The sequence below is a fragment of the Phragmites australis genome, chromosome 9 (genome assembly GCF_958298935.1).
Source record: "Phragmites australis chromosome 9, lpPhrAust1.1, whole genome shotgun sequence".
Classification (NCBI taxonomy): domain Eukaryota; kingdom Viridiplantae; phylum Streptophyta; class Magnoliopsida; order Poales; family Poaceae; genus Phragmites; species Phragmites australis.
In genome coordinates, this window is record NC_084929.1 from 34,498,986 (window position 1) to 34,520,950 (window position 21,965).

At 43.0% G+C, this 21,965-nt stretch overlaps 2 protein-coding genes across 4 annotated transcripts; both read left to right on the forward strand.

Annotated features, from left to right (window-relative positions):
* The first annotated feature begins 3,471 nt into the window (after positions 1-3,471).
* Positions 3,472-7,430, forward strand: LOC133929382 (wax ester synthase/diacylglycerol acyltransferase 11-like). Of its 3 annotated transcripts, none has more exons than XM_062376116.1 (7): positions 3,472-3,982; positions 5,155-5,763; positions 5,852-5,918; positions 6,012-6,103; positions 6,235-6,450; positions 6,875-6,956; positions 7,048-7,430. In XM_062376116.1, the coding sequence occupies exons 1-7, from the start codon at positions 3,617-3,619 to the stop codon at positions 7,107-7,109; spliced, it is 1,494 nt and encodes a 497-aa protein (XP_062232100.1). In that variant the 5' UTR covers positions 3,472-3,616; the 3' UTR covers positions 7,110-7,430. The 3 variants fall into 3 exon arrangements, with proteins under 3 accessions (XP_062232100.1, XP_062232102.1, XP_062232099.1); XM_062376118.1 differs by having other exon boundaries at positions 6,823-6,956; positions 7,048-7,189; XM_062376115.1 differs by having other exon boundaries at positions 3,473-3,982; positions 6,819-6,956.
* A 3,253-nt stretch (positions 7,431-10,683) lies between these two features.
* Positions 10,684-13,766, forward strand: LOC133929383 (cytochrome b561 and DOMON domain-containing protein At3g61750-like). The gene is made up of 4 exons (XM_062376119.1): positions 10,684-11,030; positions 11,639-12,035; positions 12,787-13,073; positions 13,215-13,766. Exons 1-4 carry the CDS (start codon positions 10,863-10,865, stop codon positions 13,473-13,475), a joined length of 1,113 nt encoding a protein of 370 aa, XP_062232103.1. The 5' UTR covers positions 10,684-10,862; the 3' UTR covers positions 13,476-13,766.
* The last annotated feature ends 8,199 nt before the right edge of the window (positions 13,767-21,965 follow it).

Genomic DNA, 21,965 nt, shown 5'->3' on the forward strand with positions numbered 1-21,965 from the left:
CCAACTAACTCAACACCCGTAACAAGGCCCAAGAAGTAAAGGTTGAGGAACAAGGGCTGTTTGGATGTCAATGCTCGCCCCGCCAAATATTAACTCGCCTAGCTCAAATTAGGGATGGCAATGGGATCGATCTCCGTCGGAGAATGCTTCACCATTTTCGTCTCCACTTAGCTATCAAGGAGAAAATTTCTCTCATCTTCATCTCCACGAGAAATTTTGTAGGGATCAGATCTTCAATGAGAATATAAAATTGAATTATATTTTATTATTTCTATATATTAATAATGTGTAATTTATTGATGTATATGAGGATAATTAATACAAGATTGATTAAATATTGTAAGTTAGATAAAAAAATAATAAGAGTAATTTATTATTTACTCTATGTAATATAATGTTTGTACATTTATATACTAAGAAAAACGTGTATATATGTGATATCGGGGATATAGCGGGGAGCAGGGACATGGAGTGTCTTCCTGTCTCCGTCCACATATGAGTTTACGGGGAACGAAATCTCCTTATCTCCGTTCCCTAATAGGAGAATTCCCTACGGAAAATCAGGATCGTGTCTACATTAACATTCCTAGCTCAAATTGGTCGCTGTTTAGATAAGCGCCAATTTTTTCCTCATGGCTCACCATAGTCTGTCATTGGTGTCATCCAGCCCCCCACAAAGACAATTCCTTGCCATCGCGCGAGCGAACCAATGGTGTGAAAATTGGCTATCAATCTCCAGAGGAGCCAACTCTTGATAAGGTTGGACATGGCACAATCTAAACATGCCCAAATTTCCAAGTCACCAATTTGTGACGGGCACTCCAAAAAACTTGTGTCGGGCACAGTTTTGAACTGCAACGCGGGTCGAAAACTTTTGATACAGAAGGTCATGATGCCTTTCAGTTGAAGCCAATTTTAAGATGACCATGCTTCAGAATTCACACGGTTCACTGACAACATCGCGGTTGTGAATCCCGAATTTCTGATGCATATTAATTGTAAATCATATAGGATCTGTTTGGCAGAGCTTACAGAGCAGCTTTTCAGCTGGAATCAGAGAAAACTCTGTCAAACAGCAGCTTTCAGCTTTTAGCTCCCTAAGTAGAATATATGGGAGTGATTCTCTAAAATGAATTAGAAGTTGAGAGCTGAAAAAAATAGCTTCTCTTGATTCACTTCCCGCAGAGAATCACTACCTCCGTATATTTTATTTTAGAGAATTATCAGATAATCACTTTCAATTATAAAATTACTTACTTAAAAAAATATTTTTTACAGATAATTTAAATCAGGAAGATAGTTGCAAGGCACGGCTCCTGCTACTTCCAGAAGGCAATGCAACGATCCGGTAATCAATGGTTGGTGGGTCCAGTGGGCCCTCGCTAACCGCGACACCTAACGAACAACCTGGTGTCAGTCTCTGACATGAATGATGAATCGACACTAACCTACAGTGACAACGAAGGAGATGGCACGTATGTTATGCCTTCAACTAACCAATATGATCATGGCTCACGTGGCCTTACCCAGCGGCGAATGCAAAGGGGCCAGATAGAAGGCTCATTCAAATATTTCTTCGTTTTCCTCTTACTCCTTTTCTCTTTTTTTTTTCTTTTCGTCCTCCCTCTTATCGATGGTAAAAGAATTGTTGAGGAGGAAGAGTGGTTCCATTGGGTACAGAGAGGGACTGATGGCCCCTAGCCTTAACCGCTCGTGAACGATGGATAATAAAATCCAGGACGCATGCATGGGTGCCCTGGCAAGAGTGGAATGGCCGAATGGGCCATGACACCACTGTTTCAAAACAGGTGAAGCTATTTGGTTACTGGCACAATAAATGAAACCTTAGGTATGTTTTGTTTGGAATTGGCGCTTGCCCTGCTAATTTTTTGGCGTTGACCAATTCCTCCGTCAATTTTTTTTTTGCCTACCTAGGTTTAGTGGGGTGAGTATCGAGGAGAACCAATCTGGCCCTAACTGGATGCAACTATGGAAGCATGCCTGCATGTGAGAGGATGCTACTACAGCAAGGCACTTCACTTTCTTCCACACAATTTTGACTAAAAAAACTGTCTTGCACACTAGCATTCCTTCTGAACCTGTAAGGCTGTGTAAACGATTTTCTGTCTCATCTCAGAGAGTGCGTTGTGTGCTGCAAGTTATATTCTGGTCATCAGATTGAAGCAGCGTGCATCCTGGTTTACGGCGACTGAAAGCTACCCAAATAGCCTGGGCATGCTATCAACTCGCCAACTGCATTGCCTAGGCTAATAACCTCCCGTTTGGATATGTTTCTTACTGTGTTTTTTTTTTTAAAGAAGCTATTTAAATAGCTAGCTTTTGATTATAGGTTTTGGTGGCTTTGGCTAGCTAAGCAGGCAGCCGTGATTGAAATGAATTAGAAGCTGAGAGGCAGGTTGAGATAAACTTTTCTTGTTTTTAATGTGCTTAGAAGCTAAAAATTTATTTAAAATCAATAACTAAAATTTAACAGACACAGTCGCTTACTCAGTTAGACAGAAACTCTAAATCTACATTCTTTTCAAACGGGGCTTATGTCCAACGCTGGCAGCATTCCTTGTTTGGTTAAAGGTATGATCATGATCAAACTTAGAAAAGAGAGAGATTAACAGCATTGGCAGCGAATCAACAAGTCTCATCAAATCAGAAATGACTGCTGCTGCTTAAAAAAAAACCCCAATGCTAAAAACTGAAAAGATTATCTCCTATATGTTGGAATGGATAAAGAGCTTCGCACCTGCTCATACAAAGTTGTAGCTAGACAGATTCTCTTTAAATCGTTAGTTCTATTTTAGTAGTCTGAGCTGATCTTAATAAATTGGTAACCTAGCAAATATTAAAAACTCTATGGTGCTTAATTTAGCTTTTAATATATAGTAAATTTTAAAAAAATATAACTATTTTGATATATATTAAAAAAATTATAACTTCTAATCATATTTTAAAAATTTACAACTATTTTGATATATGTTGAAAAAACTATAACTTTTTCATTATGAGCCTACCTATCATACTCTATAGTATGTAATAGGAGGATTAATCAAAAATCTAATTATTGATAGAGGATGATAGGTGAGCCTACAATGAAAAAATGTAGTTTTTACCATACATATTTAAATAGTTATAGTTTTTTTAAATATGTGTCAAAATAGTTGTAATTTTTTAAATATACTCTTTCATATAAGACAAAAAGAATCTATTTTTCTAAAAAAAACAGGTCTCGTCGAATCAAATCACCCCTTCCTTTTCCAAGTCGAATGATGCCTCTTTTGACAACTTTGAGCGGACCAACCAGTGACCACACGAGCTGCGTTGCCCCGGCGGTCAGGCGTGCATCAAAACGGGCGCGACGACCGAGCCCAACCCGAGCCCGCCACGTCTGACCAAGACACCAGCCTGGTCGCCCGTACTCGCTCGCGTTCCCTGCATAAAAAAAACGCCTCGCCCGCCGGCCCGCGAGGCATAACTCGCAAGCGCAGACCAGGCGACCCCGGCGTACCGGAGTCCGGAAGCGCCCAAACGCCGCCGTCGCTGTCGCCACCGCTGCTCCGCTCGCCATCGTCCACACAAACCGCCACTGCCCCCGCGTACGCCGATGGATCCAGGTGCGACGGCCGATCCAGCCGGTTCCACCACGTCCACGCTGCGGAAGCGGCTGGCCTCTTTGGACACGTCACGAGCGGGAGACGGCTCGCGTGAGCCCGCGCCCAGGCCGAAGCGGGTGAGCAAGGCGCGGCAGGAGGAAACCTCGATGGCGCCGGCGGAGGAGCAGGCAGAGGCGGCGGGGAGGGACGTGGAGGCGGGCGAGCCGATGAGCCCGGCGGGGCGGCTGTTCCGGGAGACGCACTTCAACTGCTACATCGTGGCCGTCATCGGGCTGGGCGCGGCGGTGGACATCGCGGCGGCGCGCGCGGGGCTGGAGGCCACCCTCGTCCGCCACCAGCGCTTCTGCAGCATCCAGGTACGTGCCCACGCGCGGCCTCGACCGGATCGATTCCTCTTCTCTACTGCAGCCTCGCAACTCGGACCAGGAAAGGCTCTCTCGGGTGCAGTGTTGATCTGCGACTAGTAATTTTTCTCGCTGCCACTAGTAATTTTTTGGGCGCTTCGGATGGTGGCGACGCGTTGAGTTCCGCGGTTCTGCCGGCCGGCCTGGTGCGGCGGCGTGATCTGCGGCACGGGCCCCCGTGTCGCCTCTGCGAGCTCTAAGCGACGCTGCTGCTTGCGGTTCGAGAGATCCCCCGCAAAGCGAGCTTCACGCCTGTCTGGGGTACAATGGCTGCCTCTCCGGATATGTACGGCAAGGAGAATGTGACAAGTTGGGACCATATAGTGCATAGTAGTACAAGCTGCGAAACTTTGTAGTTGATGCTACACGAATCATCACCTTTTAGCCCCGTTGTTTCATTCGACTTTTTCTGGCAAATCAAGCAATTTGTTCTGCATGAAATTTGTTATCTGAGTCTATCTTAATTGGTTGAGTGCGTGACGTTCTACTAGGCCATCTAAGTATTGAGTTCAGAAATGGATGGTGAATTGATACGAGGATCATGAGCTGCGCCCAAATGAAGTTTCATCCCTGTATCTGCGTTGCTCCCTTTCCTAACAAATCGCTTGCGTTAGTGTTTCTTTGCCACTTGATAAAGGAGTTGGTGGTCAAAGATTAGTTGCAAATTTATTGGGCATGCCAATAATTGAAGCTCCCAAAAGAAAAAGTATGGCATTATCAGTTAGACGCGGTTTGTTTCAGATTGTGACAGGTGGATTATGATAATAATCTAAAAGTTAGAATAAACAGTTTGATTATAAAATCTAGATTATGATCCTAATTTAAAAATTAAAATAAATAATTAATTATAAAAACTGAATTGTTACGATACAACACTTAGATTGTAACAATTCAGTCATTTATCTTTTACTAGATTGTAACAATCTACAATCTATAATTCAACTTTTATAATTTAGATTTTACAATTCAGTTTCTTACCATCTACGATCTATAAACTATTTTTTATAATTTACAGCTAAAACAAACATGTCTTTAATTAATAAAGTGACTTGTACCACGTGTTGCATGCTCTTTCACGTAGTACTGTATGAGCTTTTGTGTTTGATGTTCACTCAACCTGGCAGGTGGAGGATGATGTGAAAAAGAAAGCCAAGCCGCGGTGGGTCCGGACCACGGTGGACCTGGACAACCACATCATCTTTCCCAACCTGGACCCCACCGCCACGTCGGCCAACCCGGACCAGGTCGTGGAGGACTACCTGTCTTCCCTGTCCACGGAGCCCATGGACCACTCCCGCCCGCTCTGGGAGCTCCACGTCCTCGACTTCCCTACTTCCGAGGCGACCGCCACCGTCGCCATCCGCATGCACCACTCCCTCGGCGATGGCATCTCGCTGCTGTCGCTCCTCATCGCGTGCACCCGAAGCGCCGCGGACCCTGCGAGGCTGCCGGAGCTGCCGCCCGCGCCGCGCCGGACGGGCCCCGTGCACGCCCGGCCGCGCCCGCCGCTCTCGGCGGGCCTCGTGGCGCTCCTCGTGTGGGCGTGGTCGTACGTCGTGCTCGCGTGGCACACGCTGGTGGACGTCGTGCGCTTCGTCGCGACGGCGTGGTTCCTGCGCGACGCGCGCACGCCGTTCATGGGCTCCGAGGGCGTCGAGTTCCACCGCAAGCGCTTCGTGCACCGCACGCTCAGCCTCGACGACGTCAAGTTCGTCAAGAATGCCATGAAGTGTGTAAGAGCTCCTCTTGTTTACTGCTCCTATTCAGCTAGCTCTCCTTGTGAAGGATCAAACGAAATGCAGCTTCTGATGGCTTTTGCAGAGTGTCAACGATGTTCTAGTTGGAGTGACTAATGCCGGATTGTCGCGGTACTATTTTCGGAAGGCCGGTGAGTGTTGTTCGATGCACAATCATCGAGTTCTACGTACTATGATCGATTCGCCATATACATTTGATACTCACGTTTCTTCGATTTCTCCAGGTGATGCTAACAGCACGAGGAAAAAATCACAGAAGCGCATCTGCGTGCGATCAGCTCTCCTTGTTAACATTAGGAAATCACCTGGCTTACATGTAAGCATAAAACCTATATATACGAAGTGTTTCATTCATTTGTTAGAATAAATCAACACTTAATACAGTTTTTGTAGTATTGTTTTTGGACAATTTCTTCTGAATTTACAATTTGATTTTGGTTTGAGCAGGCATTGGCAGAAATGATGGATCCTATTAAGCACAACGACGCAAAGTGGGGAAATCTAATTGGCTACATCATACTACCTTTCCTTATAGCCATGCACGATGATCCACTCGAATACATCCGCGAAGGGAAAAGGGCAGCGGAAAGGAAGAAGACATCGTTCGAAGCAGTTTTCACATACTGGAGCGGGAACCTGATAGTCAAACTCTTTGGCATTAAGGTATGATATCTACTTTGATATCATCATGTCTGATTTATTGGTTTGTTTTGGCGGTTTCATGCCATTCATTTCATTAGAACGAGTAGAAACCAATTGTTCTGATTGTATCAAACTCAAAATTTAGAGTAACAAACGAACAATCATAATTCACATTCCCTCTAAAAAGACAATCACAATTCAGAGCCTTTCCATGAACTGTAAATTGGCCGTCTCACATCACAAGACTCTGATCACTGTATTTTGACATTTTGTTGTAACCGGAGGTGTCAATTTAGGTCTTTGGCTGATTGATTCCATTGGCCAAAATTAGCTAATTGATTCTTTAGTCTACACTGGAATGCTTGACTCTAACAGTGTAACATGTATAGGCAGCCGCAGCTCTCTGCTATGGTTTGTTCACTAATACCACCATGTCATTCTCAAGCATGGTCGGACCTGCCGAGAAGGTGGAGTTCTATGGCCATCCTATCGTCTACATTGCCCCCTCTGTCTATGGGCATCCCCATGTAAGCACTTGTTATTAGTCGTCAACAATGTTGAACACTCACACAGCTTCCAGATTCTCATTTGATAATTATGTCACTTGAATATGTACAGGCCCTGACTGTACATTACCAAAGTTACATGAACTCTGTCAAGCTTGTCCTCGCGGTGGATGATGCTCAGTTTCCAGATTCTCATCAGCTTTTGGATGATTTTGCTGAGTCTCTCAGGCTCATCAGGCAGGCAGCTTCAACAAGATGATGAAAAGAGAAACAGGACCCAGATTGTTTCGACAGAATGTAGATTGGTAAGAACGCACAAACAAATGTTGAGCACGATGAGGTACTTGATAACCTGGTTGCCTGGTTGGTGACTCACCGGAGCTGCAGGACTCAAATTGTGAAGTGTAAACACTAGTACCTACAGTCGATTCTGGCGGAATTACTACATCAATAATTGTTATGCACGAAGTAGACGTCGTCGTGCTGAGGATGTCAGTTCAAGGGCGGAGCGGTGGCGCGAGGCGTCGGACGACGTACGGTGGCGGCTGCTGTCGTGGTTGACTTGCTCTGCACCGCGGGATGGCGGCCGGAGCGGGCAGGCCAGAACGCCAGGAAGCATGCAGCGCGCTGGAGTTTTATTATATAATTTTTTATTTAAAAGATTATAAAACTATGCGGACGCTTTTGAAATTTTTCAAAAATAGATTCTTCCCGTCCGTTAGATGGGCGGGAAGTAACTTCGTGTCATAATATCTTTTTTTTTCAATATACAAGTAATTATTTTAATTTTATGCAGAACTAGATTATAGTATTCTCTTTATTATAATTTTTTAAATTTTTTATGGCTATTTCGATAGTGTTTTGAAGGTTAAGATTATTGGGACGTGATATTTTTTATGATTTTAAATCTCCCGCGGCGATGCTATCTTTTTAAACTTTTTTATGGCTATTTTAATATTATTTTGTGCAGATCTAGATTATAGAAGCCTATTTTGCAAACTTTTAAAACGGCTGCATAATTTTATATCTTTTTAAATTAAAAATATATAAATAAAAAAGGTTCGCGCGTTGGATCGTCCTCCCCTCATCGTGCCGCGCGCGCATCATCACATGGTTTCATCGTATTCGGCCTGTTCTTCGACTGGGCCAGTGGGCCGTGTTGTCCATCCGTGAGATTCAGCTGGCAAGTGCTGCATGATTGAGCTAGGCTCATTGCACCAAGCTAAGTGTTTTTGTTTTAGCTATGGATTTTTATTGTGGAAAGTTGGATCGTCAAACGCTGAGGGTCTAAAAACTGAGGGCTATTTAGAAACCTATATTATAGATGAATTAGATTGCTGTTTGTGCATATCAAAAATTTGAAATGCCCTCGTCTTACTTGGGTATACTGTTTATCATTTTGTGACACGTTTCTCATTCGATCGAACATGTAGCTTATTTGTAATACGAAAATGCATAATTAAATTGTAAAAGATACAACATTCATACAAATTTGACTTCATAACTTTTGGACTTTTTAATTATGGATTTAACAAATTACAACACATTTATCAAATTACGTAAATTATAGTAGGTCCCCATGTTGACCCTGGTCAAAATCGATAGGATGTAGCCATGGCGTCTCTGCTCGAGCCTGTCAGGGGCGATTGGCAACGCAGCTCAGCGATCAGAAAGCAGAAGGACTTTTGGCACGTGATAGGAATCCGTCCAAGGTATCACTTTGTCGACAGGGACCCTTGGAGTTTAGCCGGCGACGGCAAGGGTGACATGACGGCCTTGAGCTATGTGGCAGCGACGACCGAGAGGAGGAGTCACAGGGAGGGCATTAGGAGAAGGCCTTGAGCATAAGGGCATCTTCAAGGAGATCACCGAGGGGTCCGTGGCAGCGGAGGAGCTCTGGAGTGGCCAATCGACGGTGGGGAACTAATCGGCGCTCGACGGAGCTTGGCGGTGGGGAGAAGCTCAACGACAATGGCACTTGCACTGCGCAATGCGGGAGCCATGGCGAAAATCGCAAAAAAAAAAAAAGATGAACACGGAACCGCTGCTTCGCTGCCCTTGTCCTCCCAGAGGAGCTCATCGTGTGGGAGATCCTCATCGGCCTGCCGACCAAGGCGCTCCTCTGTTGTCACGTGGTTTGCCATTCCTGGAGCCGCCTCACCTCTGTCATTGACTTCCTTCTCACCCACCACTGGCACCAGTCGTCGCTCTCGCTCTTCTCCTTCTGCGACCAGATCCCCTGGTACAGTCACGACGTCGTCGATGCCACCCTTGACGCCTTCAATCTCTGGCGATCGTTGGCAATGCTCGTCCATGGGGCCAGATCTAGGGATCGGAGGAGGGAGAGAGCCTGGGAGAGGAGCGGGAGGAGTGGTTCGGGGGTGGGGGGCATCGAACGCCTGTGACTGGGGGATGCGCGGAAGGGGTATATCGGTGGCGGACGGGTAATTACGCTCGAATCCTGGTGGGTATTTTGATCCTTTTATGAATCAAAAGCTGAGAAAAGTTGTTTTCGAATAGATTGTGGAACTATGACAATCTAGCAACCGGATTGTGGAACCTGAGCCTCAGAAGCTGTTTGTTTGTTTCCATCTTAACTTATAAAAAATGTTTTTCATAATCTGCTGCGGAACTCAGTGTTTGCATTACTGGAGTGTTTCCTCTCTGCTGAGGCAGCTCTAAGTGATGATCACTGTGTGCTGATTCTGTCGATTAACAGCGAGCGAGATTCAGAATCCTGCCCCGGCAAGGATTTCAGGTGACAGGTCGGTTACCATCAGTCCATCACTAGTTTTCCATCCCCTTCAAGAAAGTTGTTCAGTACATCCTTAATATGTACCAGCCATTTTTTGCCTTCTAAAAGGACCCTTCATCTTATCCTGCAAGTGTAGAGGCTCTGCATTCCCAACCGAAGCAACCAAAATCACCTGAACTCCACTGCACTGTCAGTCAGTTCTCATTCTTCCTTTTCACTTTTAGAAAAGCGTGCATCTATACTTCTACTTTTATAACTATATTTCTATAAAATACATATTTCCTTTGTTTTTCAATACTTGTCATTTTTATCATTTTATTTGTTTTCAAATACCTGACATTTCATGTTTTTTGAGATGTAGTTTTCGATTTTATCCCTACAAAATATCTCTTATCCACTTATTTATGGTAGGTTCTAGAATATTTTAGCTAGTTTCTAAGGGTATTTTTGTTATTTCATATTTAAAATTTATACTATCTTTGGTATGTCTTGGTATGCGTGTTTGGTCAAAAGTGATAAGTATTGAAAAATAGAGAAAGTAAGTTATAACAGATTCGATCGATGTACACCATACAACTGAGTTGATTAAATAATTATTGTACAAAGACAGTTTATGTTCCTCCTTCTAGAAATACTCAATCTTTTATCATTTGCCTTCTATATATATAGATATTTAATATTTGACTACTATATATTCCAAAAATAATAGTATTTACTTTTTATACATAAATGCCACGCAGTTGCTACAGGCAGTACACGAGTGGGTGGGTACATGTTTTTTTTTTTTTTTTTTTTTTTTTTGCTTCTTTTGCCCTCCACCTCCCCGTGCGGCTTTCACTTCCAGATCTGGAGCGACGGCATCAATGAGACAATGACACCCATCGAGCGAGGGACACCCAAACCAGTGACACCAATCGTAAGCCGGCCGGTTCCCAGCTGCAGTGATACACCACCCACCCTCTCAGGTGTCATGTTCGCCCGGCTCTACCCAAGTCCAGCGCAACCCCAAACGCCTCGAGAATAAAATGGATAAAAAAACTTCAGACCACCAAGGCACCAACTGACCGCAACTCCTTAGCTCCCTCCCCTCCCTGAACTCGCAAGCAGCCTGCTGGCAAGCTGCACCAGTCCTCGCATTGCTGCCACCGGCATTGCCGTCGCTCCCTCCGAGGATGGGTAGCATGGCGCGTGTGGCGGTGGTGGCTGCGCTGGCCCTTGTGGGGTTGCCGTCGGTAGCGACGGCGCAGATGGACAGCTGCGACGGCGAGCTGCCGCCCGTGCTCGCCGCCAACTACTCGGGGCTTGCTTGCCAGCCGGTCTGGAATAACTTCGTGCTCCGGGTACGCGCGTTGCCAATGTTCAGGACCAGTTCCACTTCCATGCAGCTTGGTGCCTTTTTTTTTACTGTTTCTTTCTGCATAAGCATAGGCATGTAATTAGGTGGATAATTAAGCTTCTGTAGTGTTCTTGGAACGTTGCCCCATATGGTGATTTATGTTGTTCAGTCTCAATAGTTGTTCGGGGTTGATATTGGTTGGGATCTGTCAAGAATTGAGGTGGATCTAGTCGTCTAGCTAGATTGTTACAGTGGAATTCAGAAACTCTACTCGTGTTATTGCTTAGTGAACACAGAGCAGAGCATAAATTGTCTGTGGCAGGGACAAGGGAGCTCGACTCAGTGATACAATTGTGACAAATATGCATTGTTTCATGCAAGATTCAAGCGATTGCACTTGGTTTTGGACCTTTGGTACTAGCAGAGCCAAGAAAGAGTACTGGGAAAGGGCATCACAGTAATGCAAAAATGATCTTTCAAAGGGAAAACCAGTAATGCAATAATATGTTTGTCAGTTCAAGTCTCTAGCACAATTCTCAGATTATGATGAACTGAGGATCTAGCAGATACTCACAGCATTTCTGACGTATCAACATCTGTGATCCATTGCAGTATCACCAGGACAAGAACTACGTCCTGCGAGTAGTCCTGTCCACAATGTACAGCACGGGCTGGGTGGGCATGGGGTTCTCGAGGGACGGCCTCATGATCGGCTCCAGCGCCATGGTGGGGTGGATGGGCAAGAAGGGGCTGCCTCACATCCGGCAGTTCGCGCTGCGCGGCAAGTCCAGCTCCAAGGTCGTCGTCGACCGGGGGTTCCTCGTCTCCAACGACCACGACCACACCGTCGTCGTGCAGCAGGCCAAGATCTATCTCGCCTTCCAGCTCAAGTTCTCGTACCGCCTCACCCACCAGCACATCATCCTGGCTTTTGGGCCCGGCATCCCGGTGAAGAACAAGCTCACGCAGCATCAGGACAAGACGTCGTTCAACTATGATTTCACCACGGGTATGTTCCTCTCTGCTACTTGCAATTTTGTCATCTTTTATCTCGAGTTCAGTTGGCGCTTTCAGCCAGCATATAGTCTGGAGCCTTCAGACATTTTGCGACACTATATAAAGTTCAGGGGAGTTCGTTGTAAGGCGCTGCTTATTCTTGTTTTTAGTTCTGTTTCTATTGCTGTTAGGAATCAGAAGTTACAATAACTCGCTTACGAAGAAGTGATTTTTAAGAAGTCAGAAGATTGTTTCGGAGGAAAATAAACTAAAGCTAGAAGTTTGTTGAGAGATATTTTTTTAGAAATTATGTACTGATAAGCTAAAAAATTATTGTAGAAGGTAACAATCTATTTTCAAAAATAGTTTTTTAGATAAACTAAAAACACAATTTTTTTAAAAAGACTCAAAAATAGATAAATAGAAAATTATATCGATAAATGGTACTATACTAGTATTGCGTTTAACTGAACCAAGCGACGAATAAGAAAGTGATCGCGCATGAAAAGTCTCTAATCTGATGTCAAATGATACCTTGAAAAATGAGCCGACAAGTCCACTTGAACCGTAAGTCATGTGCCGGTTGACAGGAAGGTTTTTGTTTCTTGAAGCTTCAGTCGTCAGCTGCCACCTTTTAGTTGCCAAATCGACATCTGTTCGCATCATGAATCGAAAAAAAATCGACCTTTCTGCCTTTCTTCCGATCAGCAAATCTTAGAACAAAGCGGCACCTGCTCATTCATTCGTGATTCATTCATCCGCAGGCAAAGCTTCCGTCGATGGGTCCTTCCCTTACGGCCTGAGGCGGGCGCATGGCGCGCTCAATGTCTTCGCGTGGGGCGTCCTGATGCCGATCGGCGCCATCCTGGCGCGCTACTTCCGGAGGATGGATCCCCTCTGGTTCTACCTCCACGTCGGCCTCCAGTTCGTCGGGTTCATCATCGGCCTCGCCGGCGTCGTGGCCGGAGTGGCGCTGTACAACAAGATCCAGGCGGACGTCCCGGCGCACAGAGGCCTCGGCATCTTCGTCCTCTTCCTTGGCATCCTGCAGGTCGGCCCGGCAGTGTCCTCTGCTCCCTACTCTCTCTGCTGCTGCTGCTGCTGCAAGCACGTCACAACATTCTGAATCAGAGCAGCCTCTCTGGGATGGAACGGAACCGTGCTGATGCGAATGTCGCATGAACCATTGCAGATTTTGGCCTTCTTCCTCAGGCCGAACACTGACTCGAAGTACCGGAAGTACTGGAACTGGTACCACCACTGGGCGGGTAGGCTGGCGCTCTTCTTCGCGGCCGTCAACATCGTGCTCGGGATCCACGTCGGCGGCGCCGACGACTCGTGGAAGATCGGTTATGGGTTCAACCTGGCCGTGCTCCTCATCGCCGTCATCACGCTGGAGTTCCTGCTGTGGACGAGGTGGTCCAAGAACAGCTCATCGACCCCGATGTACTAAAGGTTGTTGATGTGGCGATGCCGTGACAGCTCTATTTTTAGGGGGAGGTTCCAGGGTCATGTTGGGCTGCTTTGACCCTTTTTCCAGGACGGTATTTACAAAATAGATAACATAGAAAATCTATATTGAAAAAATAGATAATATGTTATCTCATTTATAAATGTAGCATTTGTATTTCGTATCTCATTTACCGTAAACGAGTTTTCGGTGCACTGTGAACCAGAAAAGAGATACTTGGGTGTTTTTAGTATTTCATGTGTCGAATACGATGCACAATGCTGCTTTGCCTCTTGTCGTGTGTCACCTCAACGACTTTCGGTGTTGTGTCTCCCAGGTGAGATTTCGGTGCCGCATGCTCTGGCTGCTTTTGGCATCCTGTGCCGCGTGCTGCTGCTTTTGCCGCTATAAAATTATGTTGTCTTCAGTTGAGAAGAAGCAACATGAGAAGAGAAGGAGGACCAGCGTAAGGCGAGGAGCAGCAACAATGTAATAAGAGGAGGAGGAGCAGGAGAGAAACAATACGAGTAACAACAACGCAAGTTAAACACATCCAGAACGCTCCATTCAGTTATAGTAAATATTTAGATTACATATTTGATTAATACTTAGATTAGTAATAGTAATTAAAGTAAGTAGATTATTTAATCTATTCAATTACATTTGGTAATTATATTAAATTGATAAATTAGAGTACTTAGATTATTTGTTTAGTTTGATTATATGAATTTGATTAGTTGATGTAATTAGATTATTTACATAGTTTAATAATATAATTTTTATTAATCAGTGTAATTAGATTATCCTCTTAGTATAATTATATAAATGCTATTAACCAGTATAATTAGAATATTTACGTATTTTAATCAGAGTTATAAGAGTTACATCATTAATCAAATTAATTAGTGTAATTCATATATAATTTGATTAATTAGCTTAATCATTTAGGGTTAGTAGAGTAATATGATTAATCAGATTATTTGAATAGGATATTGTGAATTTATTTAATAGTTGTCAAATAATTATGACACATAGATTTAAATATTAATTGTATTTTCTAATATATTTTTATTATTTATTAATTAATTTGAGATTCCTACTATTTAATGTTTATATAATAGTTATTAAGTACAGATTTATTTTTATTTTTAATGTTTATTAAATATTTATTGATAATAGTTGTATATTAATACTCAGTTAATGTTTATTAAATATTTTAATTCATTCTTAAATATTAATTATTTCATTTGATTTCAATATTGATGATTTAATTAGCATGGTTAATTATTTAAATATTTAAAATTATTAAGTATTGCACTATTTAATTTGTATTATTAATTTACTTATTATTATAGAGAATGTTCTGTTGTTTTGCACGATATGCTAATAACAATTTAGAATTGACAGCACATAAAGAGTCTGATTGAGCTACTTATTAATCTAGATGGTCTGAAATCATATTTTATGAGCTTTTTTTTGTGTGAATCAGTAGTCCGATACTATTGTTCTCGATGGTGTGTAGCCATGTCTTGTTCCAAATAGGTCGGTCGTTGTCCATACGTTATTCGAGATGAGAAGGAGCAACGCGAAGTCTTTGTACTCACATAAGGTATTGAAGGAGAAATTTGAAATAAGACCTGTACGTAAATATAGTGGCACGACTTGTGTAAAGTGATACAGTGACTAATGTGGAAGGATAAGACCAACAGGTGATGCATGAAGAGGAGGGATGGTATAAAGAGGAGAACTTTGATACTAAGTTCATAGCCCAACTTCTCATCACTTTTATTGTCACATATATATTTGTCATCAAAATCGATTATGGTGGAGGTGCAGACTAAGACGGGTATGCTGATCAATTACCACACCGTGTGTTGAGCTAAGCAGAATGCGCTGAAGATACTGTTTAGAGGTTTCGAAGAGTCTTACAACTATATTCCAAAGCTACTACAAAAGATTGCCATGACGAACCCAGAGACTCAGTGGGTCATGAAGGATGAGCCAATCAAGCTAGAGGATATGTCATATAGCACCACTGACTGATACCTCATTAGCTTTTTCTGGTCCTTTTTTGATAATGCATCGAAGTTTTCAGACATTGCAGGCCAGTTGTATGCGTTGATATCACATTTATGAGTGGCAAGTAACATGGTTCCTTTATAACAGTGATGGCTGCAGATGCAAATAATAAGATCATTCATCTCGCCTTTGCAATGGTTAAGAGTGAGAACAATGATAACTGGTTGTGGTTCTTTACCTTAGTGAGGACACGTGTCTTGAGCAATAGAGAATAAGTTTGCATCAACTCAAACCGCAACAAGGGCCTTCTGCATGCGTTGGACATACTACATGATATCATAAATTACTCCATTGCATGGCTTGATGTGAAGAGAAGATGGTGTATACGATACTTGTGCACAAACTTGTACACGAGGTACCGCAACAAGTCTCTTGTAAAGATATTCAAAGGGTTGTGTCTTTAGAGCCAGCAAACAAAGTTGAATGAGATATGGAGAGAGTTAAATGAGACAACTCAGAAAATAATGATAGAGCAGCAAGCACAAGAGAATCACCTGCGAACGCAAATGGTGTGGGTGAGGGGAGAACCATCGTTAGCTGTTAACGTGCTACATTTAGCAAGTGGATAGCAGGAAAGCCGACGTAGCGTTGGGCCTAAATTCATGACATTGACAGTACCAGGTTAGCACATAGTATTTTAATGATCTTATTTTACTATTTCATATGCAAATAGCCCTTCTAAAATTATTGTATCACATGTTAGGTACACTATCATGACAACAAACATAGCGGGGTCGTTTAGCAATGTCCTAAAGGGTGTACAATGCCTCCTGTTGTGTGCCATCACTGAGTTCACATTTTATAGAATGTCCAACTACTTTCGAGACCATGGTAATGCTGTTGTGAAGTGCAGCACACGGTTCGCACCTAAGGTGAACCGTGTTAATGCTGTTGTGAAGTGCAGCACACGGTTCGCACCTAAGGTGAAGTAAATCATATCTAGAAAGAGGAACAAGGTCCACTTTCATCGAACCAGAATCTACGACCTGACCAACAATGAATTCAAGGTCATGGGTCGTCTCAAGTATGATTTAGGGTATAACGCAGGGGTCATCGTGCATCAATATCAACTTGGGTCTCACGATGCAAGTACACATGCAATAAGCTAAACTACACAATATCTCATTCTCTCATGTCTTCGCCGCTTGTAGGGACATAGACGGCAACAACAAATTACAATATGTATTACCGTATTTCACAATCGATACATTACGGAGCATATGACTTTCAAAGATGTGTTCCTTCAACATCGAAAGCAGCTACAAAACAATCGAGGGGACTAAGTGGGTACCTTATTCTCGAGCACGATGTACAGATCCTGAAAGGTCTAGAGCCACGAGACTGTAAGGTGATATTGATACAACAGATACTGTTGATGCCTACGTAAGTACCAAATTTGCAAACAATCAGACCGTATATAGAAGGATATGGTACATTCTCTGAATTTTTTCTTTCTATTTTTGAAATAAACATTCCTATTTATGAGACGTCTTAGTACTTATAAATAGTTTACTTTTATTCAGAGATCTTCTTTTTAAAGATAGTAATATATCTTGAATTTTAAGTGTCCAAATATAGTAATTATATAATATTCATCGCTAAATTCTTATGCCATTGAGACATAGTTTGAGAATAGAGATAAAAGGAAGAGCAAAGCGATCCAAACTTTAAGGATGGTCTAAGACAGTGACAGCCCCCAAAAGGCTACAGACTTAACAGTATCAAGAGAATGCAAAACAAGCAGAATTAAAATCACATCAGCTAGTGAAGATGGTGCAGTGGAGCTTCTCGATCATTCTTCATCAACCTTCTTCAGATGGTGTCTAATCATCTTCAGTCGGAGGGGCACGTGCATCGGTCGGCCCATCACCAACGACGAGGAGAGAAGGCTGGTCTGAGCCCTCCCGGAGACCTGCCTGCATGGTGTTCGGCTGCAGCCCGGCCCGGAGGATTCGCGTGGATGCCTGGCCTGATTGCTCCGGAGCGTCGGTAGCCTGAGCCAGGCGTCCAAAATCCAACGCCTCAGCTCAAGTATTTCCTCGCTTTCTCGGACGGACTGTTCTGGAAAGCTCCCAGCGGAAGCGATTCGGAGGTGACATCGAGGCGATTGGCGTTCGGTCGGCCCCCTCGCCCTAACGGCTTGCCGCCCTCGGTGGAGGACGGTGGTTCGGTACCTTTGGTGATTAGTTGTATTGTAGTTAGTAGTTTATTTACTGTCTAGTCTAGTTTATAGTTTTTTATGGATTTAGGGATAGAATTATTAGTGCTTTTGTTCCTTCTTATTTCTCGATTCCATCGAGGAGGAATCTAAGTAGGTTCTCTTGCCGTGTTGATTTTTGATGGTATCATTGTTTCTATTTACTTAAAAAGTAGAAGATATATCTTATCCCGTCTGACAGAGTCATCTAATTTGTTCATAATAGTGCTTTACGCTACTGTTGTGGCTCAAAAAGTTTATTGATCTTCAATGGCACTACCTCGTCGGCGATGGCCGTATCGGTATTGACTCCTCCGATACAGTTTGGCAGTGGTATTCTGAGAAGCTTCAAGATGTTGCTGATTAGGATCTATGTGCGTTTTGCTATATAATTTTTAGATTTTCGATTATATTGCGTTTGTTGCTGATAAAATAAAATCACCCCGTTTCTGATCAAGCAGCAAAACAACCCAGTTACACGTGCGAACCATATCGTTCCCCCAACCAGTCCGGCGAGTCGCTTCGCAGCGTGGTGCCGTCGCCACGTCAGGTATCCTAGCAACACCACGTCACGGTAAAGCCACATGTACAACAAGGGCCGATGCCACGTTGCATGTGACCTAGCCTATTTGTCATGTGGTCAAAGCGTCAACTGCTTCCCTGCTAGTTTAAAGGGCCTCAACTGCCAACACAAGGGAAGGAAATATACTCGTTGCTTCTCAACAAAGCATATGCATCTCTTGGGATCATTGAGGACTGCTTCAGTTGTTCCTAGTACAGTCAACGGACGAGTATATCTTGGTTCTTATACATTTTGGCTGTGATTGAATGCTGCTAAAGTTAGACTCCAGAGTTTTGAAATAGTTTAGCCACTCTTCAGTGCTTCAGTTACACTCGGTTACTAGTGCTTCGGAAAGGAGAATTGTACCAGCGGCCAGTGTAGGCAGCAGAGAACCGGCCGTCCGGGACTGCGGCCCGACATCTCCTCTGACCTCTGGTGGCTGGTAATTGCCAACGCACGCGATGTTGAGAATGAAAAGGCCGTTCAAAAGGTTAATAGTCGGTCTAAAATAACCGAGATAACTTTCAAAATATAAGTTTGATGGTCAGGATCAGTGATGGGAAAATTTTTATGTAGCAGCATCGTATCTTTCTTTTAGGTCACCAATACCTATGTTGTGGGAGTATTTTTCTACGGTGTTTCCTCCTAATCTGCCGTGGGGTCAGTATGGTTTATGGGCATCACCGTTGATGACTTTTGAGCCATTACATTCAGGATAGATAACAGCTAGATCACCAGTGTTTGATGGATTATCTCATCTTAGAGATAACCAATTTGAGTCAAATAATCGGTGGAATAATGGGAGAGGTAGAAAGACGGTAAAAAAGGTTTATCGTGTGAAGGAGAAAGCTAATTCAGATGAGAATTTAGGTTTGGAATCAAAATAGAAAAGGCCAGTTATTGAGCAAGAAAGGATGCAAAAATAGTCGGCTAATATGGATCTAGTTGTTAGCACTGGGGGCATAACGCCAATATGGTTGTAATCCAGAAAGAAGTGCCAAAATTAGCAAGCGTGGCCGAACCAAGTAAAGGTTCAAGCATGAAAAAAATTGAAGGGAAGATATCTGTGCTGCCTAGGACAAAACCACAGCTTCGTTGGTGTCCTTTGGGACTTTCACCTTCACAAAGGAGGCGGTTGCAAAGACTGCGCATGCAAGAATTGAGAGGAGCAAAGGCTGAGGAGGTGAGAGGTAACGATCTTAGTGAAATCAAGCTCATGTTACCCATCAAGGAAGTGTGGAGGATTAAAAAGATTAAATAGTCAATTATTTATAATGATAAAATGCAAATGAATGATGGTTCCCCATTATTCAAAGATGGTGTTCTACCTAGCAAATTTACGGATGTTGATACAATTTATACATTACCTTCGGAATTTCGAATGATTGGTGGGCGAAGAGGACACATATAAATGGCCGGTGTATTGTTTATCATTGTCCTAAAAGAGTTTTACTAAGAAAAAAGACATAGATATTAATTGGTTGGCCGAGTGATCAGATATTTGGTTAGGTAACTCGGCTATTAAAAGGTTTAAGATAATTGTCAAAATATTTCATTGGGTTGCCGATGTTAATAGTAAATCGGACATTGCAAAATTTAGACACGATTATGATTCAAAGTGTTAACCAAACTGATTATTTCAGGATTAAAGAGCCGATCAGTTTGATTATTTCATTGGGTTTGTGATGGTTACCACTTAATTAAATAGCCAGTCAGTTTGATTAGTAAAGATGTTAGTGTTTTGATTAGACTATAGCTTAGGAGATAGTGGAGTTATACTCGGCTATTCCCTAATATGTGAGGGAGCATTTGTTGAGTAAATCTAAAAACATTTGTAGCCGAGTAATGGGTAGAGTGTATGATCAAAAGTGTAGGTAAAACGAAATATGAAAAGGTGGCCGTAGAAAGAGCTAATCGGCTTAAGTCTAGGGATTTTTTTAATATTTCATCTTTACATATGGGGACATGTGAGCTGTCTTCGAATTAAAGAAAGATATACAAACCTGTATGACCCATGTTTGGATCATCGTCCTAAGAGAGATAGAAAGGGAGGTGATACGTTTTTTACTACGCAAGCTTTACCAAAAAACAGGGGATATATTGGTAGCAAAAAATAGCACGGACAACTTTTTGTGCATACCGGATAGTCCAGTGATCAAGGTCGTATTATCACCGTGACTATCCGGTGAGTATAAGGGCAATTTCTTGCAGAGAGTTTTGCTCTCTGGAAAGATTTATCTGGCGAAAGTTCCGGTCATAGCATCAGATCTTGCAGAAATGTTTGTTCTCTAGAAAAGACTGTCTGGTGAAGTGTCCGATGGTCGCGCGGATCATCCAGTGAAGGCAAAGGCGATTCTTGAAGAAAGTTTTGCTCTTCGGAAGAATTGGTCTGACGATAACATCCGGTGAATATATTTGATGCGTCGGAACATCCAGTGTGCTTTAAAATGAAGATTAGGGTTTCAGCCTATTTGAACTCGTTGGATGATCTAGTGTTCATATTTTTGTCCTCAACGGACCATCCGATGTTCAGTTTGAGTTTGGTCAAGTTTGTTTTTTAGATCTGTTCAGATTCTTTTTTAAGTTTTGGCTGAATAAGACAAGTGTAGGACGATTGCATCTATCCAACAATCGACACAAAACCAATCTACTATCATGTCCTTTTGCTTTTTCTCTCGTTTACCCTACAAATTTTCTTCTTCCTACTACTGTCTCCCTTGATCTCCACGACCTAGGGCAAGCCACCGGCCGACCGTGCCCTAACGAAGTCTCTCCCAAGTGTGATTTGCTGACGAAGATTAGTCACTGCAGTGCCAGACTAGGCTTCCCAGGTGCTACTCACCGCGTTAGTTATCCTTTGCTAGTTTGCTTATAAATCGATCGCTCATTACCGCGAAAGCACAATAGCTACCCTCGCTGTTGTATGCCATGCACATGCTGCTGCGAATTGCACACGAGGTACTCGTGTGTTGACAAGAAGATTCATATTTTTGTGCCAGCAGGCTTTCACACCCATCACCTGAGACACTGATCTAGATTTTAGACGTCTGAGTTTTAAGAGGCATGATATTATAATTACATTTGGTGGAAGTCAAAATATAGTTACTGACGTGAATAAAAATTACTAAAAATGAAAGCGTTGAATAGGATTTGTAAGATCATAAGGATCCTTCTGCCAGACCCTTCTCCTTCGGCAGTGAATGACATGACCAGGGGCACCTTGCTCCTTTGAGATTTCTAGGGACATGCATAAGTGAGCACACGCCTTGTTTTTTAGTTTTTAGATTATACAATGCACTCAAATTCCTTGCGCATGCTCATCCCAAGCATACACGGTTTTGAATAAATCTTGACTTCATGGGGAGAGAGCGCGTGTACTTCCCACCGAGGCACACTCGCAATGGGTGTCAGGATGGGAAAATATCGAGGTGGTTCCAAGAGGTAGCTTGTTTTGAGATTGAGGTTGTTGTTGTTTAAGTGTACAAGAAACATTTTATCTTCAACAAACGATTATCACCATGAAAAACTACAAACCAACAAATGTGGGTTTGTCATCACTCCATGCCGTACCAAAAGGCTTTACAATACAATTCTTGCTGCTTTCAATACCAGACATCAGGTGCTATTGTGTATCATAACCTTGATCACATATCAA